Source organism: Monodelphis domestica, chromosome 7 (assembly GCF_027887165.1).
Source record: "Monodelphis domestica isolate mMonDom1 chromosome 7, mMonDom1.pri, whole genome shotgun sequence".
NCBI lineage: Eukaryota > Metazoa > Chordata > Mammalia > Didelphimorphia > Didelphidae > Monodelphis > Monodelphis domestica.
In genome coordinates, this window is record NC_077233.1 from 236,543,534 (window position 1) to 236,567,930 (window position 24,397).

Genomic DNA, 24,397 nt, shown 5'->3' on the forward strand with positions numbered 1-24,397 from the left:
AATTCCAAATGTGTGAGCAGTAGAAATCACATCAAATTATATTACTAGGTAATGTTCTGCTTTTGCTGCAGCCCTCTTTCCTTTCATAAAGACTAATCTTCTGGTAATTAGGATTTTCCATTTTCCTAGATATTTTAATAGTTTAAGGGTGTGGGGGGAAGCAAGAGGAAAATCCAAAAAGAATCATATCTCAAAGTATTTAGACACGATAATAATGAACAACAGTGAGAAAACAGCATAACCAATCTTTTATTTTGCTCTTCTTTTCTCTTCCTTGGAGAATGATTTCTTGATTAGAAAGGATAGAACAAAAATGGTCATCAGAGAGTGAAACTCAAGATAAGTGACATAATAAAAATATTTAGTTGCTCTCAATATATTCAAATAAAAAGACTTAGGTGAATTTCAGTACGTAAACTCTTACAGATATAATTGCTGAGCTGTTACCAGTCTCTGAGAATACTAAGGTCTGTTGTTTCAATCCTCAAAAATGGGAAAGGATAGAGTTTATAAACACTAGCTGGTGAGCTAAACTTTTATTCCTGGTAAAATTCTAGAATATATTGTTTAAAAATCTTATTTTTATTGATATCTTTTTTTGTCATTTTCATTTCTGAATATATATCACCCCTTCCTCTTCCTTAGAAATCCATCCCTTGTAACAAGAGAAAAAAGAAATTCAGCAAAACCAAACAACATATCAATTCTGACAGCATATATATGATATATTCCACACTCATAGACTCACCTCTTCAAAGAACAGAGAGAGACACTTTCTCAATTTTTCTTCAAGAACCATTGTCAGACATTGTTATATAACATTGTTTATAACATTGTTGTTTTTTGGTTCTTTTTATTTACATTGCTGTAATCATTGGATATATTGTTTTTCTGGCAACTTCACTTTGCAGTAAGTTTTTTTCTTTAACCCATACTTTCATCTTAGAATAAATATTAAGTATCAGTTCGAAAGCAGATTGATAAAGGGTAGGCAATTGGTATTAAGCGACTTGCTCACGGTAAAATTTGAACCCATGACCTTCCTTTCTAGGCCAAGCTCTGTATTTACTGAGCTACCTAGCTGCCCTCACTCTACATTAAGTTCATATGTCTTACCAGGCTGCTCCAAAATTTTAATATTCACATTTTCTTAAAGCACAGCAATATTCTATTACATGCATGTCCCACAATTTGCTTATTCTCTTATTCTCCAATCAATGAGTATCTACTTTGTTTACAATTCTTTGCTATCAAAAGTGCTATGAATTTTTTTGGTACAAATACATATACATGCACAAATGTACATACATACATACCCTCACCCTTATTTCTATCTTTAAACTCCTTGGCGTACTGGCATCACTAGATCAAGTACAGGCATTTCAATAACTTTTAAAAATGATTTCAAACTGCTTTCTAGACTACTTGGACTACAGCTTCAACAGTGGCTGCTTACTATGAGTGTCGGTCCATAGGCCCTCCAAAACTCTTTCCAACTTTGGTCATCTTGGCTAATTTGTTGGGTATGAAGAGAACCATCAGTTGTTTTGACTTGGAATTTGGAATGAGCTAAAACAGCTGCTAATAGTTTATAGTTCTTTTTTGGAGAAATTTGTTCATACCTTTTAACCACTTACCAATGAGGCAAATGATTCTTCATCTTATATATCACTTATTCTAAAAACAGCTAATATTTATTTAATGTCTATATAGTGCTTATTATGTACCAGATACTGTGCTAAGTGCTTTATAAATATTATCTCATTTGATTTTCACAACAACCCTGGGATGTAGGTGTTATCATTATCCTTATTTTACAAATGAAGAAACTGAGGCCAACAGAAGTAACTTGACCAGGGTCACACAGCTACTAAATGTTTGAAACTAGATTTAAACTTCAGTCTTCCTGACTCTAGGCTTAGTGCCCCATCTAGGCACCAGACTTTTATTTATTTATTTTTTTTATGGTTGAGTTTTCCTCCCCTCTTTTTATTTAGAATAGTTTCTTGATTCATGATTCCCCCCCCCCCTTTTATCCCCCCTCTTGGAGCTAGCAAGCAGTTCCACTGGGTTATACATGTATCTTTGTTTAAAACCCATTTCCATGTTATTCATATCTGCAGTAGAGTGATCTTTAACATTAAAACCCTAATCATATCCCCACTGAACTATGTGATTGATCATGTTTTTCTTCTGTATTTTAACTCCCACCATTCTCTCTCTGGATTCGGATAGCATCTTTCTCACAAGTTCCTCTGGATTGTCCTGGATCGTTGCATTGCTGCTAGTAGAGAAATGCATTACATTTGATTGTACCACAGTGTATCCATCTCTGTGTATTATGTTCTCCTGGTTCTGCTCCTTTCACTCTGCATCAGATCCTGGAGGTCTTTGAAGTTCACATGGAATTCCTCCAGTTTATTATTGTTTTCAGCACAATAATATTCCATCACTAGATACTACAATCTGTTCAGCCATTCCCCAATCAATGGACATCCCTGCCTTTTCCAACGTTTTGCCACCACAAAGAGTGAAGCTATAAATATTTTTGTACAAGTCTTTTTCCTTATGATTTCTTTGGTGTACAAACCCAACAGTTCCAAACTGCCCTCCAGAATAGTTGGACCAATTCACAACTTTACCAACAATACATTAGCATCCCCATTTTGCCACATCCCTTCCAACATTTATCACTTTCCTTTGCTGCCATGTTGGCCAGTCTGCTAGGTGTAAGGGGGTAACAGATTTAGTTATTTGATAACAAATATTTTTCTTTCCAAATTTTTACTTATCATTACTGCATTGATTTTGTTTGTACAAAAGCTTTTCAATTTTATATAATTAAAGTTTGCATTATCTGTTTTATCTTCAGCAATCTTCTCTAGTCCTTGACTGGTTAAGAATTTTCCCTTAAGCCCTGTGACACTTGATTTGATTCTCTTCTAACTTTTTAAAATCATGAGTACCTTTATGCTCAAGTAGTATATTCATTTTTTTTAAACCCTTACCTTCCATCTTGGAGTCAATACTGTGTTTTGGCTCCAAGGCAGAAGAGTGGCAAGGACTAGGCAGTGGGGGTCAAGTGACTTATCCAGGGTCACCTAGCTGGGAAGTGGCTGAGGCCAGATTTGAACCTAGGACCTCCCGTCTCTAGGCCTGGCTCTCAATCCACTGAGCTATCCAGCTGCCCCCTGGTATATTCATTTTGAACTTGTAATAGGTATAATCAGGAGAAATGCTTTCTTTCCCCCTGAGTTGCCATAGGATCTGGGACCGCATGCTCTGGTTTATACTTTGGGAAACTGAAACAACTTCTTTATGGTTGCCATGATTGGTGTGGGGGGGAAAACCTGTGTTTGAGATGATTGATGATTCAGGTAGTTAAAAACATTCACATAGGCTATAAAAGGAAAGAACACATTTTCTGTCTCTTTCTCTCTTCTTTAGTTCTGAATATGTTGCTTGTGGCTGGCCCTTGGATTTCTCTTTCCCACTTCTACCAGTGGCCATTTGTGAGCCACGTGGCAATAAGAACGTGTGCTTGCCTAGTTAAGTCTGATACGAGATCAAATCCATGAGCTGTATTTTGTTTGTCCTATGAGCATAGGTTACTTAGAGACAGACGTCTCTAGGCTTGGCTGCTACCTCATAAGCAGGAGTTTAGGAGCTCTTGAGTCAGGGCTGGTTGCTCAGCAAGAAGTGCTTTCTGCAATTATTCTGGTTTATTTATTTTTTCCTTTCAGAGGAGATGTACCACCACTAGGAGGAGGATGCAACTGCAAGAACTATGAAAGACCATGTTGTGTCCTGGCTTGCCAGGAAAGTTGGATTTAGTGGGTTGCCCTGACACTTCAGGTCAGAGAGAAGAGTGGAATATCAATACAGTAGCCCCACAAATGCCATTACCTTTTAAGAGGGTATAATAAGGAATTGTTTCATGTTTTAGATATTTGTTTTTAGAAGAAATGTGGAGAAGCAGAACAAGTATGGCAGCTAGGTAGTTCAGTAGAGAAGAAAATGGTAAACCACTCCAGTATCTTTGCCAAGAAAATGTACTCTATGGTCCATGAAGTCAGGAAGAGTTGGACATGACTGAACAATAACAAGAAGAAATACACAGCCATATTCTTATCTACTTTGTACACTGAGTACTTTTCCTAGATGGGATCTTTGTTAATCCCTTTTAGAAGAGGCTCTAGGCATGAGGCCAAGTTTAAGAGTTTCCCCCCAGCTTCTAGTATTGGAAAATAAAAAATTAGAGAGTACAAGAAAAGCCTGACTCCTCTTTGGGACTGGTCTTTTCCCATGACTGGACTCAGTCTGGGTAAAACCTTAGTAGGTAAAGCTCTTTGTGGGAATGGGTCTCTCCAGGATCACAGATGACAAATAGATCATGGCATAAGATGTGCTCTAAAACAAATTTCTGCCAAAATGCTTTCCAATATCTTCAGTTATTTTTGTAAAATACGGAGTTCATCTCAAGTAACTTATGGTCTTGGGCCTGTTTAACACTGGACTTTTGAGTAAATATCTTTTTTGGATTTTCAGAATTTCTATATTGGGGTTTATCTTTTGGTTCAATGGAGAGGGGAAGGATTCATAGCCAAATAAAGGACAAAGATCACAAAAGTTAAAGTGGACAATTTTGATTACATGTATTTATAAAAGACTGCATAAACAAAATTAGCGCAACTTGGATTAGAAAAGAAAGTTAACTAAGAAGAAAATCTTTGTAGCAAATTTCTCTTTATAGGTTTCATGTCCAAGATATATAAGGAACGGATGCAAATTTATAAGAATAAGACCCATCCCTCAACTAACAAGTGATCAAAGGATACTAAAGGCAATTCTCAAGGGAAGAAATCCAAGCTACCTATAGCTATGTAGAAAAAAACACTAATCTCAAACACTAATCATTAAAGAGCTGCAAGTTAAAACATCTCAAAGGTTCTACACCTCATACTTATCAGATTGGTAAAGCCTAGAGGAATAGGATGAAGTAGCAGGGTAGATGTTTCTCTATCCCTCCAGAAGGAATAAATTTGGTGATTCCTATTTCATCTAAGCTGTGTAGATCTGAGTAGATAGTTTTTGAATTACTGTGGCAGGGAAAGAGGTTGAAGGGGGAAGTCAAAGACTCAAGGGACTCAAGATAGCAGCTGAGTTGTCCTCTATGAGTTCTGGAATGACCTGGAGGCAAGGTGGAAGGGGAAAGCAAGGGAAAAAAGGACCCTTGGAGTAGTGGGGCTTATATTCCAGTTGTTTTGATGTGTTCAAAATGGGAGAAGTGTGATGAGAAAAGAAATGAAAAACATTTTGATTACTGTTTATTCTCGTAGAGACACTATCCATTTCTTTAATAATACATTCTAGAATTTTCCCAGACACTGCCATCAAGCTCACTAGCTGGGTTTACAGACTATTTTCTTTCCTGAAAGTTAGGACATTTTTGTATCTCCAGTATTATAATAGCCTTTCTCCTATTCTTCTAATGCCCGATGATTGCAAACTAATCGCAACAATAGTAGCTCAGCAACCACATGCACCAATTCTTTCAGCACCATAAAAGTAATCTGTCTGGACCTCCTTATCTGAATGTGTCTAAATCAGACCATTCTCTTGCTACTGCCTTGTAAACATGAGGTTTTAGCTCCCTTTTAACCTTTTTTCTTTTACCCTTTCCAGGTCAAAAGTTATTCTCCTTGGTCAAAAGAAAAAGAAACAAAGTTAGGATGTTAGTGGTTTTACATTCTCTTCATTCTAGTCTGGCGGACACTAATGATCTAGCTAGGTTTAATCAGGATTGTATCTTTATGAGCAATTATAGGTAATATTCCCAATACTTGAAAAGAAACACTTGAAAAGCTTTTTTTGTTAACCTGATACATAGTTGATAAAGCACACATGCTCATACACACACATATACCTTAAGACACTTTATAACTATTACATATAGGATCAGAGGAGCATTAGTTTAGCTTTAGAAGAGACCTATAAAGTCATCCAGTCTAATACCCTTCTCTTACAGAAATGGTTATTGAGGCCCAAAGAGGTTACTTACCCCACATCACTAAGTAAATGGCAGGAGACTGGGATTAGAATCCAGTTTCTCGGTCTCCATGTTCAGTACTCTCTAGTATGTATTTTACCAAGCTGCAAAGGCTTTGAGTATGAGCCCAACAGTAAATGGCAGATCTGCTCTCTGAGGATCAAGAAACCCATGATGCTATCAATATTCTTCTTGGGCTTGAAATCTTAATTTTCTTTATGCAAGGGACAATGAGGGCTCTTCAAAAAAAATTTTGTAAGCCCTTACCTTCTCTCTTAGAGTCAATACTAAGTATCAATTCTAAGGTAGAAGAGCCATCAAAGCTAGGCAATCGGAGCTAAGTGACTTGCCCAGGGTCACACAGCTAGATGTCAGGGCTCTTTAAAGACTTCTTTTATGAGTAGATTTTCTGTAGTAATTGAGGATTATGAAGCCTAGAAGCTTGGCTACCAGTTAGTGAATGTTTTAGCTATAGAAATTTATGAAACATTGAGGGTTTATAGTCTTTACTGGTAATCTTACATATATGTGTGTGTGCATATGTATATATGTAGTACATATAAACATATATCTGTATATTTAAAGGAATAAAGCTTATGCTTTCACTCACCTTGAAGAAAAATATCATTTATTACTTTTTCTTGCTGCTTTAAGAAAAATCTAGTTTGGTCAAAGCCAAGAGTAGCAAATTTCCAGTTTGATGCAAGGAGGCAAGCATGGTCGGCAAGTTCTTTTAATAAAGGAGTAGCTACTGCTTCTAAGAGACTGTATGCCTGGCACTGACTATCTGGCAAAAACAAAAGTGGCAAAGTCAGGGTTGGTACTTGCTGTTTAGATGCTATTCTCTTGTTGACAAATCAAAAGACTATATTACTTTTTTTTGGCTATATTACTTTTCAAGAAACCCATGATGCTATCAGTAATCTTGTTAGGCTTGAATTTTTTCTATATAAGGGACTACTATGGGGACACTTTCTTTTATGAGTAGATTTTCTTCAGCAACTCAGAATTATGAAAGAAAAAAGGCTACAACCAATAATTATAGCTATATTTACAAGACAGCAACTATAGTCTTAAAAAGCATTTACTAATAATCTAATTCCACATAGCACTGTTAGGCACCTGTACAAAGATGATTAAAATGTCCTATTATCTGACCTTTCCTACATATTTGAAATCTAAAATAGATGCACTGACATGGACAACAGAAAAATAATCTTAATTTGAAATGTGAACCAATTATAAGTATTTTTTTAACCAAATCAGGGGGAAAATATAAGACAGACCAGTCACGGAAATTTTATTTTCAAAATTAGCGGAGGAAACAAATGGTTTTCTTTTCTCTGACAGAGACAAGCATTTGTTTAAATGAAGAGATAGCCGAGTTGGTGGGATGGGAATATGGAAGAAGTTTCAGGCATAAATCACAACGTGGAGAGAGCTTGAAAGTAGTATATAGTGAATAGAGGAAAGGGATTTTAACTAGGTAGAGCTAGAAGAAATGGAAGAAAGTGATAGATTTTAGATAAATAAAAGTTGTCTCAGTTGTCCTAGTAAAGTACTTTAAAGTTCAATAAACTTTATCAGATACCAGTTGCTTGAATTTCAATGACATTCATCTCCTTTTCCTGATTTTTCTCAGGGGATGGCTCGCTACAACCAACAGGACTCTTTTCTTCAAGAGTAAGAGTATATTCCTCTTCACATTGCAATTTGGATTCTAAAACATAGGAAATTGACATATTGTTCAGGAAAAAACACATCATATATGAATTGACTTAATAAATTTTTATCAAAAAGATCACAATCCATCCAAGGTCATTAACAATTCATGAATATTCAATCCAACTCAACAAGTATTTTTATTTAAAAGTTTATTTTATTTTTAAAGAATATTTTTTCATGGTAATATGATTTATTTTCTTTCTCATCCCTCTCTCCGCCCCGCCCCCCCCATCCAACAGGCAATTCCATTAGGTTCAACAAGTATTTCTTGAGCAATATTTTTTTTTTTTTAAAACCCTTACCTTCTGTCTTGGAGTCAATACTGTGTATTGGCTCCAAGGCAGAAAGAGTGGTAAGGGCTAGGCAATGGGGGTCAAGTGACTTGCCCAGGGTCACACAGCTGGGAAGTGTCTGAGGCCAGACTTGAACCTAGGACCTCCCATCTCTAGGCCTGACACTCAATCCACTGAGCTACCCAGCTGCCCCCTTCTTGAGCAATATTGAAGTGAATCTCAAATGTTTTATTATGGAGTAAGGCTGTTGAGCTCTTAAGAGTTCTTTAGGCCAGCAAAGCTCAAGCTCTAGCAGGTTCTGTCACACTAAAGGCTTCCAGTAACAGCCTCTGTGATTGTGTTTGTTTTCTAGGATCTAGTCTAGCTAAGTGTGGAGAAGTTCATCACTAGCAGGCTGGACAATTAGTGAAGAATTCTTTGCTCAGGGGGAAGAGGAGGGAGTAAGTATTTATGAAACATCCAATATGTACCAGGCACTATACCAATTGCTTTTCAAATATTATCTTATATTTCATACATTAAACAATTCTGGGAGTTAGGTCCTATTATTATCCCTATTTTACAAATAAGGAAACAGACTAACAGAGGGTGTTCGGCCTTGGCTCATATTGCTGGTAAGTGTCTATGGTCACATTTGAACTCGGGTCTTTCTGATTTGAGGCCCAGTGCTTTAGACACTAGTTACCACCTAGTTACCCTTCATGGCAACCCATGAAACAAAGAAAAAGATTAAATAGTTTTCAACCTGAGTAGTTGCTATTTGCTTCCACAGTAATGGTGAAAGTGACAATTGAAAAGGGGGCAGAGGGTGCTTAGAATCACACATGTTTTAGACTACATAAATACAAACCGCTCTAAATATGAACTCTTTGTCTAGCGACTGGATGTATTACCAGAGGAAGTGAATCACATTGATACTGATTTTCTTATTACAAATAAAACAGAGGACAAAATGAAGTTAGAGCTAAACAGAAAGATAGTTCATAGGTCTTTTTCCTTGGAAAAGCAAACAAAGCACTTAATTTTATCATGTGCCCAAAAGCAATAAGAACTATTGTTTCATGGGATATTTACTGTGTGGATGGTCAGGTCAAATTCTTTGGAATAGTTATGGATCTCTTCCAGGAAGCTGAGTAATGTTTCAGGGATTGATGCAAGTAACACAATGTTCCCTATCAATGGAAGCATCTGGAGCATCTTAACATGCATTAGGTATCACTCTACGTCTTGGACTATGCTCTGGATGTCCTCTGCTATAATGGCAAAAATTTTGATAAGCATATATATATCTTCCTGTAATTTATTTTTTGCTTTTTCTTATTACACAAGGTTATTTCCATTGTTATCTTTCAAAGACAATAAGATTTATATATGGATATGATTTTGTTGGAAGAAAATCTTTAAGGTAGCATTTTACTCTACTGAAATAAATACTTTTTTAAATAACAAAATATGCAAAATAGAACACTGTATTCTTTGAATCTTTCAGTAAATTGCAATATGGTGAATATGTGGTCCATTGTAGAATATCAACTCAGAAGACCTGCTTATACCACACTGCTAACCAATGAAAACTAGTTTGATTGCTTTGGCCTCAGTCTTCCAGGTTATAAGTATGCCAGTCAATAAATCCAGAGTGGGCATTATACCCTACCACATTTGGCGTTCTGATGATTAATATCAAGAAAGGAATAAAATAGAGATGTATACTTGCCAAAGGTATATCTACCATTATGGAAGATATACAGTGCAGAGAATAAATAGATGGTGAGGTCCTCCGGATACTTTTGTTTGTAGATCACAACATCATTGCTAGCATTTTCTATAGCAATTACTACATGCCAACTACTATGCTAAGAACTTTACAAATATTATTTCATTTGAACCTTACAACAACCTTGAGAGATAAGTTCTATTATTATCTTAATTTTACAGTTAAGGAAAACCTAGATAAACAGTGGTTAAGTGGCTTGTCCAAGGCTAAAAGCTGACAGGTATCTGGGTCTGGATTTGAACTCAGGTCTTCCCGATATTTGGCCTAGGATTCTATCTGTTGCACAACTAAGTTGCCATTATACTGAATGTCACAAGCCCTAGATATTCCCAAATCTTCCAAATAAGAGATACAAAATTAATAAAAAATATTCAGCTTATCCACACAGGAAAAAAATGCAAGTATACAATGAATACTTGAAAAGTTATGCACTGTTCAAACAATTATATGAGGCTGAATGGACAATTCATAGAGCTGGTCTATCAGTGATATCTTTTTTTTTTAAACATTTACCTTGTCTTAGAATTTAGTGCTAAGTTTTGATTCAAAGACAAAAGAGTGGTAAGGGCTAGGCAATTGAAGTCACTTGCTCAGCCATGCAACTAAGAAGTGCCTGAGACCAGATTTAATGGTGCTCTCTCCACTGTGCTACCTAGCTGCTCCAAGTAATATATCTTGAATACATACTGCGGATAAAAAAAAGAACTGAATTCAGAATTGAAGAGCTTTGAAGAGGGGAGCAGGCTAGGTTGAATTTAGGAAACTGTGTGGCATTTTTAGTGTACCCAATCTTTTCCCTGAAACAAAAGCCATTGTAAAATCAAAATTCTTCTAGGGATGATTGGACGTCATAGAATAATAGGCTCCAAAGAAAGTTGTGGTTTACTCAGTGCAAAATGGAGAGGTGCCTGGTGGGTACGAGTAGACTATAATCTATTATTAATGAACAATTATACAGGAAAAGTAGTTAAAGGATATCGTTAGAGAAATGTATGGCTAGGATAGGATGCAGGTCAGTAATGTAGTGTGGAGTGACTGACGGACATCCATGCAATATTAAGAGATCTGGAGGACGGCTCCCAACGTCACCTGCTCTTCTAGACTTACTTATGAATTCTAGAAACTTATTACGCTCCAAGATGACATGAACCCCTAAGTTTATACCTCCCCCGATGCCCCTCCCTTCGACAGAAGAAAGGCAGACAGTGGAGAGCTCCTCCCAGATCCTTGATTTAAAGAGGACCCAGGATAGTCACCTCATCATTTCCCAACTGGTCTGCTATAAGACTTGATTAGATTTCCATAACAAGTGTCTCCTCCCCCTCCTGCTCAATGTCATGCAGCTTTTCAGCTTCTTCTATGTGTTGTGCTTCCCTCCTCCCATTACGCGCTCCTTGTGGGCAAGGACTATCTTTTGCCTTTCTTTGCTTCACACAATTCCTGGCACGCAGTAGGCACCTAAGAAATGCTTTTTGACTATTGAGACCTCTGTAAGGGATTAATGGGAAGACATGGGCAAACCTCACAGAGGATGAAAGAACATGGATGATGGATACTAGTGTTGTGCCTTAATGAAGGAAGTGACTAAACTCAAGAGATCACAGATACACTGAAGTATCAAAGTAAAATGTAGTGGAAAAGGTGGCAACTAGGTAGTATAGTGGACAGAACACCAGGTCTGGAGCCAGGAGGTCCTGGATTCAAATTAGGCCTTAGATATTTATTAGCTATGTGACCCTGGACAAGTCACAACCCCAATTGCCTAGCCCTTACTGCTTTTGCCTTAGAACTGATCCTCAGTATTGATTCTAAGATAGAAAATAAGAATTTTAAAAAACGTGGTGCCTTGGGAGCCAGGATATCTGACTTTTAGCTTTAGTTGTGGAGATCAAGTATCTGTGAGTCTTAGATTCTTTATCTATACAATGGGAGATACAATGGGAGATGATCTCTAAGATCCATTCTACTTCTAAAATAGGGAGGCAGCATTATACAGTGGGGAGATTTACGACTCTAGAACCAGAGGAGTTGAGTTCCAATCCTGTCTCTGATATTTAATATTTATATGATGTTGGGCAAGCCATTTAAACTCTTCTGAGCATCTATTTGTTCATCTGTCAAGGAAGCAGACTGGATTAGGTGGCCTATAATGTTTCTTTTAGACCTGTGATCTATATTTTACCTTCAATGGTTCTAGCTATGCTAGGTACCATGATGGGGAATTAAAAAAAATGACATTATGTTACCATAATATGGCCCTAATATGTAGGTGACATATGACTCATTTTGGGCAGAACTGAAATGCAACCATGTTTGGTTAAAGTATTTCTTTTGGTGGTATTTATTATTTTAAAGCATATTAAATAGGAATTAATTAATTTAAAATAGAACTATATAACTTATCTTGTAATGAATAATTCAGTTCTACATATGTATATCCTCAAAAATAAATTTTATAAGTTTATTTCTGTGTGTATATTTAGCATTCTCCATAAAAAATCATTGTCCCAGTGACACCCTTCAATAAGAAAATAGGCAAGATCTAAATGAATTTTTTAATAAACCCTTCATGCACAATTCCTCTTATGATCAGTAGATGGCAATCTCTCAGTGAAAATATTCTACTTTAATAGGTTTAGAAAGTAATATTCTTCTTTGGGAGTATTGACTGATATAGCTATTGCATCTATATACATACATACAAACCTACATATCTACACATATACATACTTACATACATATCCTTGTGTTTGCCATTTAAAACTCTTTGATGACCTGGATGCAACCTATGTTTCTAGCCTTAAATGATTTGCTTCAGCCAAAGTGCCTTTGCTGTTCCTCACACAAAGTACTACATCTTTCAGGTCTGTGCCTTTGCACAGGCTGTCGTTGATGTCTCCAATTCAGCCCTTCCTAATCTCTGCCTCAGAGAATTCTTAGCTTCTTCAAGACTTTGTTCAAGCATCACTTTCTACATGAGGCTTTCCTGATTGTCCCATGTGCCACCAGCTTTACACCAAATCACCTCTCCATGTATGTACATGCTCTATGCTCTCACTGGATCATAAACTCCTTGAGGACAGGATCCGCTCTCACTTTTGCATTTATCCCTAGCACAATGCTTGGCACTAAGGAGGCATTTAATAAATGCATGTTGACTGATTGTTAATAATAAAGCATAATTATAAGAGTTTTCTAAAACCCTCAATTTATTATGCCATTAATGAGCTTAGGGGACAATTAGGTGGCTCAGTGGATGAAGAGCTAGGTCTAGAGCCAGGAGGTCCTGGGTTCAAATTTGACCTGATATTTTCTGGCTGTGTGATCTTGGGCAAGTCAGTGAACCCTCATTGCCTAGCTCTTACAACTCTTCTGCCTTGGAACAAATAGATAGTATTGATTCTAAGATGGACGCTAAGGATTAAAAAAAATAATGGGCTTAAAATTTAGCACTTACTATAAACCATTAGTGATTGATATATTTTATTGTCAGTATATTCTACCAAGACTTTAACTTTGATGCTTAGCAACCTCCTATATATTGCCAGAAATATCTGTCAATCACTGCCAAAATATAAGGCATAAATATATACATGTTTTATATAAAAATATAAAGATAATCTGCCAATCCGTGGGTGATGTTCACTTTTTTTTACTGACATGTACCACTGTAGCACTATTATTCTTTCTTTTTTTTCTCATATCCTAATGTTCTTTGTTGTCTGCTCCTGGGGCATTCAACAAATATATTCTGAATTGAGTAAGTCTAAGCTATTAGAGTTGCACATAATATAAAACTATGATTATTAATTTACTTTAGAATATATCTTATTCATCAGTAGTGAACCAATGCTGGCAGTCACAATCCAGAATCTATTAAGTACCTATTATATGCAAGACATTGTGAGCCAAAGCAAGGAGGCAAGAATGCCTACAGGGTGTGTCCAAAGCATAGTTGTTTAATAGCTAATAATAACTAACTTTATTTTTTTTAATATAGGAATTCAAAGTTCAAAAAGTACTTCATATACAGATTGCTAAGAAACAAGGTGGACAACTAAGTGGCAGTGAATAGAGTGTCAAACCTTGAGTGAGGAAGATAAGAGTTCAAATCTGGACTGTGACACTTACTAGCTATGTGACCTTGGTCAAGCCATTTAACCCTATTTGCCTCGGTTGCCTCATTTCTAAAATGAGGTGGAGAAGGAAAAGGCAAACCACTGGTTATCTTTGCCAAGAAAACTTGAAATGAGTTAATGAAAAGTCAAACATTGTAAAGGTAGATAGAAAGTTTGAACTTCATTCTTTAGGTAAAAGAATTCCAGTGACAATTTTTTAGGAGGTTCCCCTATATAATCAGAGCTAATAGCAACATATAGTAGGATTAGAGGAAAAAAATATAAGTCAGAGATACAAGTTGTGAGAATATATTATAATAACTAAATAATAAAGTGAAATGGGGTAATCCTAGATGATTGTATAGGAAAATATTCCATATTTATCAGTTCATTAAATTACACAATTTAAAATATTCTAGTAATGGGTATTATTGTGTTAAATAGGTTCTAACAATGGGTGATTCCTTTATGAATATGTTTATCTAATGGAAATAATTAATCACTGGCCAAACTATAATTGGACGTACTTTTGTAGGGATTTCATAGCTAAACCCTAGTCAGATTTGGCAATTTCCATGAGTTCACACTAGAAGCTGCATGTGGAAGAGATCCTTGATGTGAGGTAAGAGTGGATTTATCTTTCCTCTATTCCATTAATCATGGTATGTGGCAGGGCAGCTTCTCCCCATAAGGAGATGCTTCTTCTAACAGTTAAAGAGTCAGTTTGAAAGAGCTAAAGAACAGATGAGGAAGTGGACACACTCTAGTATTTTGACTGGAATCTTGAACCCTGGGGACTACAATCCCTACAATTCCCTTTTTCCTTTCTGGATGTGCATCGTTAAGTCGTTTCCAGCCATGCATGCATGCATGCATGCTCTCTCTCTCTCTCTCTCTCTCTCTCTCTCTCTCTCTGGCTTAGACTGGTGTGGAGGAAGGGAGCAGTCTTTTCTTTCTCTGGCATCACTTGCCCTTTGCTCTAAGTTGATTTTAATAAAGAATATTAAAATGATACTTGGAGTACTGAATATTAATTTTAATCTTTACATTAGACAGATATGGACAGAGAGAAGCAATTACTTGAGGCAAGGGTCAGCTTTAAGGAGAGGTACCGCTGGCAGTAGAAAAGAGAATTTGGTCATGACATCAAAAAAGAAATAGCCCAAGCAACTGAGGCTAGAGCTGTGGAAAGGATCAGACTATGTGAGCCCAGCTAAGTAACTAGCCCAGTGGAGATGCTGTGTCCAGGGGAAGCTTTGTGAGGAGTCGGTCCACTGGGGCTTCCTGGCACTACAATACCAGTATGAGTTATAAGATCATAGAGCTAGAGCTAGAGCTAGAAAAGACCTCTGAGGTTCCTGAGGAAACTGAGGCCAGGGGTGTTAAATGACACACCCAAGGTCACACAAATAATGTCAAAGGTTGGATTAGGAGTCCTTTGACTTCAGAGTCAGTGTTCTTTCCTCTGTATCATTCTGCCTATTCCACAGTATTGAGTTGCTTTGGCCATAACTGTTCCTCAGATAGTGTCCATTTTCCCTGTGTGCATTAGTTGAGGAGTGTGCTCCAGGTTTTGGTGGGATGCAGGGGGATGTTCAGTATCTACTGTTTCAACTATGCCATCTTAGTAAATGCCTTTGACAATCACTAATTGCATCTACAGCCTCATTGTTAACAGAAAGTACATAAATACAGACAAATGTGGACTGAAGGAATGTAGGCTCATGGGATTACTTACAGAACCAGTAACAGTAGCAATATTCAAGGCCCCCCCCTCCTATGAGTATGAGCACTAAGTTGGAGGAGTATCCCACAGAAGGTGTTACACTTGTATAACTTTACATGTGAGAGAAATAAAAGTAGTAGAAAAACCAACAAATGTATTGAGAAGAATATAAATGTAACAGGAAAAGTTGTGTAAGGCTGTACACTTTGTAAACAGCAGGTACAGCTACAAACACAAATTTTTAAATGTGCATGGTATGAAGAAAAATTGCAGTATATGAATTTTCTGTATTCATGTGCACATTATCACTTATATCTCCAGATATCAAAGTATATATATATATATATATTTCATTCCTATCTCAAAGTTCTGTTTTTTTCCTACTCTATAATCTAACTGAATTACATATACCTTTTTCCTATTTGATGATGCTATTGGTTTCTTTATGTTCTTGAAAATACCATCTTGGACTAATACACTGTGGTATAATCGAACGTAATGGACTTCTCCATTAGGGGCGGTGTAATGTCCCTGAACAACTTTCAGGGATCCAGGAGAAAAAAACACCATTCATAAGCAAAGGATAAACTATGGGAGTGGAAACACCGAGAAAAAGCAACTGCCTGAATACAGAGGTTGAGGGGACATGACAGAGGATAGACTTTAAATGAACACTCTAATGCAAATACTATCAACAAAGCAATGGGTTCAAATCAAGAAAACATCTAATGCCCAGTGGACTTACGCGTCGGCTATGGGGGATGGGGGGGAGGAAAAGAAAATGATCTATGTCTTTAACGAATAATGCTTGGAAATGATCAAATAAAATATATTAAAAAAAAAAAAGAAAATACCATCTTGAAATGAGGAAAAATTAGTATTAGGCTTTAAAAGAATTCCTTACCTATTTTTTGGCCAGCATCCATAATAACTTGGGGTTCTGATAGCATGGTCATATGTTTGTTTCTCAGGATGATGAAGTTGCTCAATGGATCCAAATTATCTTTACATTTTCTAGCAGGTTCAAAAGATTCATTATGATTTACTGATGACACGGGTGGTTCAATGCATAATGCTTTGTAGTCTTGTGATTCACAAATCTCTTTCTTTTCCTCTTTGTCTATTACAGAAATTAGTTCTGGTTTTCTCTCAGGAACACAGGTATGTGGTACATTTTTTGGAGGGCTTTTTTGAACAAGTGATAAATGATCATCTCTAGGTATCTTTTGAGGAGTCATACAAGAAGAGGTTTTGAGTTTACTAATAGTATCACATTTTTGTTCAAGACACCCTGAAAATAAAAATAAATGACTAATCATACACTTCACATGTTTGATTAAATATCCTGATTAGTATCAGTTACTACAGTAGCTTAACTAGTATAGTGTAACTATAACCATGTATGGCAACTTTACTTTTAGCTTTGAAAACTTAAAATGCTTGTCCTTTATAAGGATCTAAAAAGGTAACAAAATCTTAGGACAACATACTCAATTCAAATTTAAAATTTATTTTAAAAATATTTGTTATTCTCTACTAAACTGATAGTAAAAGATAATTTCTAAAACCAATAAATTAGAATATTTCTGGACATTTGCCCTGTGTCAAAACAATTAATTTTTATTGAGTTCTAAACAGGCACACACTATAAAAACATAAAATTATAGATAAATTTGGGCTGTTTTGTACTGTAGCCACTGGTTACAAGTTCATATTAATCCAAAGTCAAATATTTCAATATTCTAATGGATCTATGATTTCTCCAATGTGGGTATTATCTAGAACAATGTGGATTACAATGCTTGCCCACTCATTCTCTATAACTCTTGTCCTATTATAAGGTTGCCAAAGGTAGTGTGGCTGGAGATCAGAGGGTCTGTGGGCTTTAGTGCACTGCAAACCCAATACAAAGCAATAAAAAAAGATCATATGATTTTAGCCTGCAGCAAGACAGGCAAAGTACCTAGCATTAGGAAAGTGACAGGTCCACTATACTCTTCTCTGGTCAAACAACACAATGAATATTGGGTTCAATTCTAAGTGCCACATTTTAGAAAGGGCATTGATAAGCTGGAGAGCATCTAAGTAGGAGAACCAGGATTTTGAAAGGGTCTTGGGTTCATGACATACAATCAATTGAAGGACTTGGGTAGGTTTAACCTGGAGGAGAGATAACTTAGGTTCAGAAATGTGCTGAAGCCAGCTTGTGGGAGAGATAATTGTTAAGTTTCTAATGTGAACATTAATACCTTGAAAACCAGCAAATTCTAAAAATCAAGACTTGAATTCTTATTTTCCTGACTGACCTTAGGAAAATTATGGTGAAAATGTTACTAATACAGACTAAATTTAAAAAAGAATGTCTCCCCTATCCCCTCAGAAGGCTATCTGTTTAACATTGACCAGCACTTGCCTGGACATAATTTGTCTTTACATATCTCAAGAGCTTCTAGGCAAGAGGGAATAAATTTATTTGGCTTTGTCCCACAAAGCAGGAATAGGAATCATGGGTAAGTTAACAATTGGGACTTACATGGTCTCTTAAAGTTCACAAGACACTTTACATGTAAGGTAGGTATTATTATCCTCATCCTACAGATAAGGAAATCAAGTCTTAAGAGAAGTTAAATGATTTCTCCATAGTCGCATACACATATGTAGTGTCAGAAACAGGATCTGAATGCTGGTCTTTTCTATTTTAAATCCATCACTTTTTCAACCATGGTGTTGAAAACAGGCAAGTTTAGGCTTGAAAAAAATAAAACTTCTTAACTATTAATTATTCAAAGGAGAAATGAGCTGCCTTAAAAGGTAGTGATCTCCCTCTAACTAAATGTTTCCAAATAAGAGTTGAACAATGACCATTTGTAGATTTGTTGAGGAAGATATTCTTATTCAGGTACAAATTAGATTATATGACCTCTGAAATCTCCCCAAACTTTGAGATTCTCTGATTCTAGATGGAGGATGACAAAAAATAATTATTCTTAAAAAAAAAGAAGAAAAGAAATATAGCTTTAGTCACTTCCTAACTGTGTGATCCTGGGCAAGTCACTTAACAGCAATTAACTTATCCTTATTGCTTTTCTGTCTTTGAACTGATACTAAGATTAGAGGTAAGGATTTTTTAAAAAAGTTAATCAGAAAAGTTTCTATTTTATCCTAGAGGCAACAGGAAGCCACTGGAATTGGGTGAATAGGTGATTTGTATGATCAGATCTGTATTTAGGATGGCCTGAGTTGGGAGAGACTTGAAGCAGGGAGACTGATGTAAGAAGCTGTGTTTTTTTTCTAGCTTTATTTTTTCCCAGATTAAATATTGCTAACTTTTAATAAATATTTCCTGACATTTTGTGATCCATGTTCTCTTTCCCTCCCACACCTCCTTCCTCCCCGAGATGGCAGGTAAATATAATATAGTTTATGCATGTGACATCACACAATACATATTTCCACAATTATCATGTTGTGAAAGACACATATTGCTTACACTAGAGAAAAATTCATGGAGGAAATGAAGTAGAGAATGATATGTTTCAATCTGCATTTAGACTCCTTCAGTTCCTTCTGTGGTAGTAGGCAGCTTTTGCCTCATGAGTCCCTTGAAGTTTTCCTGGATTTTTAAAGTATTCATAGTTGATCACTGTGTATTATTTTTTTAACCTTTACCTTGTCTCAAACTGATACTAGGTATCAGTTCCAAGGCAGAGGAGAGGTGAGGGCTAGGCAATGAGGGTCACACGATAGAAAGTGTCTGAATTCAGATCTGAATGCAGGTCGTTGCAATTCTAGGCCTGATCCTCCATCCACTGAATCACTCAGCTGCCCTGATCATCATATATTATTGCTGTAACTGGGTACAGTGTTCTCCTGGTTCTGCTGACTTCACTTTGCATCACTTCATGTAAGCCTTTCCTGGTTTTTTTGGTGATCATTTTGTTCATTATTTCTTATGCACAATAGTATTCTATTATAAGCATATACCACAGCTTGTTCAGCCATTCCCCAATTGATGGACATCCCTTTGCCACCACAAAAAGAGTTGCACTAAATATTTTTGATAAAGCAGGTCCTTTCCCCCTATTTAAGGGGCTGTTGCAATAATCTAGATGAGAGATAATATGGACATGAATTAGAGTGGTAGCTGTTTGATTGTAGAGAAGGGGTTGGATGTAAGAGATATTATGAAGGTAGGAATGGCAAAATTTGGTAACTTACTGAAGGTGTGGAGTGAAGGAAGTCAGGAATTGAGAATAATATTAACCATATGAATCTAGGAAACTGAAGGGATGGTGGTGACTTATACAGAAATAAGGGAGGTTTTAGGGAGGAAGATAATGAGTTTAGTTTTGGACATGTTGAGTTAATGTTGCTTCTCCAGTGTTACTGGACCTCCTCCTTTCCCCTACCCCTACCCCTCCACCCCCTTCTAATAGGTCAAGTTCTTTCATGAATATGTATGTGTGCCCACCAAATTTCTTAGCTCATACCTTACCTAAGCTGTCAATAAAATTAAAATACTCCTTCATTAGTGTCATTATCTTACTAATTAGCTCAGTAGATTAGATACTGGTTCATACTTTTAATTTCATCAGTGTAGGAAGATCTCTAGAAAAGAAACTCTGGCTACCAATGCAATCAGTAACTCTTCTGCAAATTATAATCTTTCCGGGAGGTATTAAGAAGTTGAATGATTTGTCCACAATTATAAGCATGTATCAGAAGAGGGACTAGGACCCAGGTTTTCCTGATTCCAAAGATGGCTCTCTATTTACTATGCCATGTTGGCTCTTGGGTCAGACAAGAACAGAAAAAAACAAAAAACACTCTCCCTTGGTTCTGAAAAAGTGAGATGGTGTAGTGGAAGGGGCAATACACTAGTAATCAAAAGGTCTGAATTCAATTTTTTGGCAAGTCACTTAACTTCAGCGAGCCTCAATTTCCTCATTTGTAAATGATGGTAATGAGTGATAAGGTTTAGGAGGTGGATAAGTAAGAGTCCCTCTAGTTCTGACCTTCTGATTCTACCACATTATATATTATAGTGACTTCAGGATTCTGACCCATTTCTCTCCTCCCCATCATTATCAAATTTATTTTAAAGGTAGTCTGCACTGACTCTTCATTCCCTTACAGTATTCTCAACACTTTATAGACATGGTTCTCTCAGAAATCACTGATGACCTGTGAAAAACTGAGTTCAGTGGATTTTTTTCTAGTCATCATAGTACTCAATCTTTGTATAGTATTGGTACACTTAACTACATCCACCTAGTTATTATACCAGTTTGCCCCGCTTTTATGGCTTACTCTGTATAATATTTATTTAGGTATATATTTTTTCATCTCTGTTAGAATATAAGCTACCTGAGGGCAGTGTCTGTGATTTTTTTAAAATTTCTCCCATAACTTCTCACATAATAGCTTGTAAATAAATGCTTTCTTATTCTCTCAATAAGCATTTATTAAATTAATAATGACCAGTTTGATAGGAACAGGAATAAATTTCACCAAGCAAATTAAATATTTGTTGATAACAATACTGTCACTGAAGTTGGGAAGAATAGCAATTAAAGAAATCTCTAAAACTGAGTCAGAGAAGTGGCAAAGAGCTATCAGTTGTAAAAGCATGTTAAAAGCCTCATTTAAGTTCAAATGAAAACATTAATATTCCCTTGAGGAAAGTGGTAGAACAAAAGTTAAAGCCTTTCTTCTTAGGGAAATGAATTAAGGATGATAACCAATTTAAGTTGTCTAGAAAAGAGTATTGCTTCTCACCCACTTGAAGTCATTATCCACATAAGGAGAGTGTTCTCTTTTCCACTTAAAATTAAGTTATCGATCATAGAGAGAAAACTCTTTTCAGTTCTTGAAGAGAATGGTCCAAGAAAGAACGGAGTAGAGACTATTCTGGACTGTTAATCTTAAACTATATATTAAAACATTATGATCTTTTCTTAGTTCAAGATAGCTATAAATGTTACCTCAAATTATCCTGGGATAGAGACATGCCAGAAGAGATGGGGAAGTTATGCCAGTTTAGGCATCTAAGCTAGGAATGACTTGAGATATTTCATTAAAATTAAATAAAACTTTTTCTGGAAAAATTATATATAAAATGCAGAGTACCGTATTAATATATGTTTTTCAATAGTGTATATTTGCCTTAGTCAGCTACCAGTGTTGACCTAGCAACTGTAAATTTCTAGCTAAGAGATTAACCCTTTAAGAAATAGGTTTTTAAAAAAAACTCTGACCTTTTGTCTTAGAACCGACACTGTATTTTGTTCTAAGGCGGAGGAGTGGTAAGGGCTAGAAAATGAGGGTGAAGTTTAGAGTCACATAGCTAGAGGCCCTGAACTCAGGACTTCCATCTATCTCTGGCCCTGCCTCTCAATCATGAGCCACCTATAGCTGCCTCCAAGAAGTATGTTTCAAGTTATGTTACTTACACTTTAGCTGAAGTGGTTTTATAGACAACATCTCCTCTTCTGTTGGAAGCAGGCTGTCATGACACAGAGCTGGGGTCTGGTGTTCCAAAGTATCTGTCATCATGCTCAGCAGCCCCTCTTCTTTCCACCACTCTTCTTTTAGTGAATCAAGCATTTGGCTTTCTACTTCAGTAGAAAACATTTTTTTCAAATCTGTAACTGAATAGTGAATTATAGGTTCTTCGGTTTGTGGCACTAAAAAACAAATGGGTAGAAATAATTCATAATACAAATGCAGAGAGAAGTTTAGAAAAACACCATGGAAATAGAGGAATTGATTATTTACCTAGCTATATTATCATGAAACATTTTATACTCAAAATGATTATGAAAAGTTCAGTCATATTTTCCTGAGATTAAGCAAAACATTTGGAAATAGCTACATTTGCACTTTTGAAATACCTTTGTTATGACTTAAATACAGAAATAGAATAAAAATGATAACAAGGAAAATATTCTTAAGTGAAAAATTTCTAACTGATTAAGAAATAAAATAATAAATCAGTTTGGATGTCCATAACAAATACAAGAGATGGGGGGGGGGAGGGGGGCACGTGGTGGTGAAGTCACAAATATTTCCCATCTTTTGGGAAAATTGGCACACAGCTATTTTTCTTTTAACAAAAGCCAAACCACCCTACCTTTGTGGAAGAAACCAAAATTTATTTTGCTTATACATTCTGGAATTTGATTATAATTTGAAAGAATTGCAAAAATTGTACTTAACCCAGAAAATGTATTTCTTTTTATGACTAAAGTGAGGTATGCTATAATGTCATCTTGCACAAGTTATCTTAAAAAAGTATTATCTGGCATTAACTAGCCCAAATAACTATTTGGGCTATTATATGCAGGATAAATAGGAAATAATCAGCAGAGGGGAAGCACTAAATTAAGAGAAGCTAGCAATAGTTTAAGGTAAGCTAAGTAGTGTAGTGGATAGAGTGGCAGTCCTGAAGGTAGGAAATTTGAGCCCTAACCTCAGACATATTAACAGCTGCATGACCCTGAGCAAGTCACTTAACCCTGTTTATTCCCATTTCCTCATCTATGAGATAAAGAAGGAAATGGCAAAATTATTCCAGTCTTTTTGTCAAGAAAACCCTGAAATGGAGTGATGAAGGGTAGGATGCAACTGCAATAACTGGAGATGGCCTCTTGTAAAAGACAGAACTTTAGTGGGGCCTTGAAGGAAGCCAAGAGGCAGAAATGAGGAGGGAGAGCATTCCAGGAAAGAGGGCCAGCCAGAGAGAATGTTCAGAGCTTAGAGATAGAATATCTTGTTTATGAAATAGCACGTTTGTGACACTGGATCAGAGAATATTTGGGTTTTCATAATTATCAAAGCTTCTCACTCACCACTGGGAATACATGCTCATGCAGCCATGTTAAGAATATATTAATAGTATTTGGTAAAATAAATGTACATTATGTTCTTCTCCCTTAGTAAGAGCTTAGCATCATGATTTTGTGTTGCTCAATTAAGCTATAATTACATTTACTATTGTGGATAACATTCGCTGATTAACAATAAAAAGATTAAAGTTTATAAAAAAAAGGAGTAAGATGAAAGAAAACTGGAAAGACAGGCAAGGTTTGGGTTATAAAAAGCCCGTAGGTGATATGGAGCTAAGGGAGTTTATTGCATGATGGAAGGTGACATGGTCAAAGGGGAGCGTAGGAATATCTCTCTGGCAGCTGAATAGAGGATAGATTGGAATAGAGAGATGTAAACCTTCAAATTTCTTAGACTTATAAATGTTGGAAATTTCACCATTGGGAAATTTCATACTTGAAAAATTTCCTACTGATAGTCTATTGGAATGTGAACCCCATTGGCATGGGAGGTTCCTCCTCCTCCCTACTTAAGATTACTTTAGGACAGAAACCTTTTGCTGAACAATGGAAAGGGCTTTGACCTATGCTTAAGCATAGAACAGGAAGTTCTTTGAGTCATGATTGATTTTAGAATTGATACAATAGAGATACTTGGAATGACGAACCAGGTCTTGGAACTTCCAATCTCCACCCTGCTCAGGGTAACAGGATTTAGGAAGGGCTGCAGCAAGGGTTCAAGATTTAATTATTTGAGAATATGACCTTCAACAGACATGTGCAAAGCCACAGACCTCTGGACGGTCCTGGGTTAAGCTAGAGCCACCATTGGCACAGGGAAGACATGGACAGTGATTGGTAGATGTGAGAACTGAGGGGAGGGAAC

At 36.3% G+C, this 24,397-nt stretch overlaps 1 protein-coding gene across 3 annotated transcripts in view; it reads right to left on the reverse strand.

The window, feature by feature from the left end:
* Positions 1–24,397, reverse strand: part of SHOC1 (shortage in chiasmata 1) — a 162,303-nt gene that overhangs the window by 81,135 nt on the left and 56,771 nt on the right. For 2 of the 3 annotated variants that reach the window (XM_056806599.1, XM_056806598.1), the window contains exons 12-15: positions 22,138–22,371; positions 16,590–16,976; positions 7,641–7,769; positions 6,660–6,836 (exon numbers count right to left, since the gene is read on the reverse strand). In XM_056806599.1, the coding sequence (XP_056662577.1) occupies positions 6,660–6,836; positions 7,641–7,769; positions 16,590–16,976; positions 22,138–22,371 (927 nt within the window). The remainder of the gene's footprint in view (positions 1–6,659; positions 6,837–7,640; positions 7,770–16,589; positions 16,977–22,137; positions 22,372–24,397) is intronic. The other variant, XM_056806600.1, reaches the window with a different exon arrangement.